General features: G+C 56.1%; 1 protein-coding gene across 1 annotated transcript; it reads right to left on the bottom strand.

The window, feature by feature from the left end:
- Nucleotides 1–639: 639 nt before the first annotated feature.
- Nucleotides 640–1,623, bottom strand: LOC124652479 (protein BIG GRAIN 1-like). Its single transcript, XM_047191495.1, has one exon. The coding sequence runs from the start codon at nucleotides 1,621–1,623 to the stop codon at nucleotides 640–642; it is 984 nt and encodes a 327-aa protein (XP_047047451.1).

Genomic DNA, 1,623 nt, shown 5'->3' on the forward strand with positions numbered 1-1,623 from the left:
TCTATATGTACTGATGAAGTAATAGTGAATGGATGGAGAAAATAGGGTGTAACTAACTCTCAATTTACTTCGAAAGGCCATAATTCTCAATTTACTAAGAACTAACTCAGTTCTCGGTAGAATGACGTTATCGAATCTCAGTTGCAACCCATATTGCAACTCATCTCAGGAAGCAAATCTAATGGGCTGGAGGAATTGTTTGCAGATATAACCTCGCTTGCCGCTGAAACTTCAGTTGTAACCCTACTTGCAATTGAAAATATCTCTGATGCAATTTGCAACTCAATTGTACGAATCACGATGTAAATCTAATGATGCATGAGTCTACTAAACACTAACACTAGCTTAGTTCACGGTCTACTCAGAACTAGCAGTTTCCAAGAAAATAACAACACGTTGTGCCCAAAGATATCCAAATATTAATTCTTTTATTTTCCTATATACATTTTCATTTCAGCATGATAATTTAATACTAGTACTCATTTTCGGCAACCAAACTAAAATAAAACACAAAATGTACAAAATACAAACATAATGGAACTGATGAAATGCCGTCAACAGCATAAAATTTCTTTGGCTACTTTTTTTTTGGGGATTCTTACAACCTTTTCCATTTCTTTCTTTTCTGCATGAAAGGAACTAGAAAACCGCGGCGTGCGCGATCGCGCGATTTGCCACGAGGCTGGTGGTGCCATACACGGGCAGCTCGTCGCCGTTCGCGCCGGCAAGGCTCTCGAGCTCGAAGAGATCGGAGCTGGAGTCGCTCCCCTCGTCGTCCTCCTCCAGCTCCCCGAGGCTCCGCACCAGCTCCTCGACCCTGCGCCGCACCACCACCGACGCCTCGGCGTCCGAGCAGAACCGCACGCACCTCCTTTGCACCGTGCTCGCATCGGTCGTCGCCGACGTGCGAGATGGCTGCGGTAGCTCGGGTAATATGTGCGAAGGCGGAATGCGTGTTGCAGTCTTGGGCTTCCTTGTGAGACGGCCGGAGGTGAAGAGAGCCTTGAGGGCGCACGCGAACGTGGCTGGTGACGGCGGCGGCGCTTGTCCGGGCGAGGATGGCGCTGCATCTCTTGGCCGGAGCCTCGCCACTGGGAAACACGGCCTGCCCTTCTTCTTCGCCTTCTCGCTGGGCGGGATCACGGTGGCATCGGCGTCCGCGCCGTCTGGGGCGACGAAGTCCTCCAGCTGGCGCCGCGGCGGAGGCGGGCTGCCTCGGCGGCGGCGTGTGCACTCGGTGTCGGTGGTCGAGGCGGAGGAGCAGGAGAAGCTGTAGCTGGAGGTGGAGTCGGAGGAGGAGGTGGTGGACGACGCGTACCCCGAGTGCCGCGGGCGAGCCGCCGGCCCCGTGTCGGGGCGACGACGGTGCCTGTCCGCGGCCGCCGCATGCTTGGGCTTGCCCGCCCACCAGAACTGCGCCGGCGCCGGCGCAAGCGCCTTCTCCTCCGAGCGACGCATGGTGGTGTCGGCGTCGCTGTGCTCATCGAGGGAGTGGTAGATTGCGTCCAGGAGCGACGCCGAGAAGGACGCGCCGGACGCGCGGTCGCGGTCACCGCGCACCCGACGCGGTGGCTCGAGCGGAGGCGGGTTCGGGAGCTTGCCGTGGCAGCGGGCCTTCTCCAT

The sequence above is a fragment of the Lolium rigidum genome, chromosome 5, assembly GCF_022539505.1.
Source record: "Lolium rigidum isolate FL_2022 chromosome 5, APGP_CSIRO_Lrig_0.1, whole genome shotgun sequence".
In the NCBI taxonomy this organism is placed as follows: domain Eukaryota; kingdom Viridiplantae; phylum Streptophyta; class Magnoliopsida; order Poales; family Poaceae; genus Lolium; species Lolium rigidum.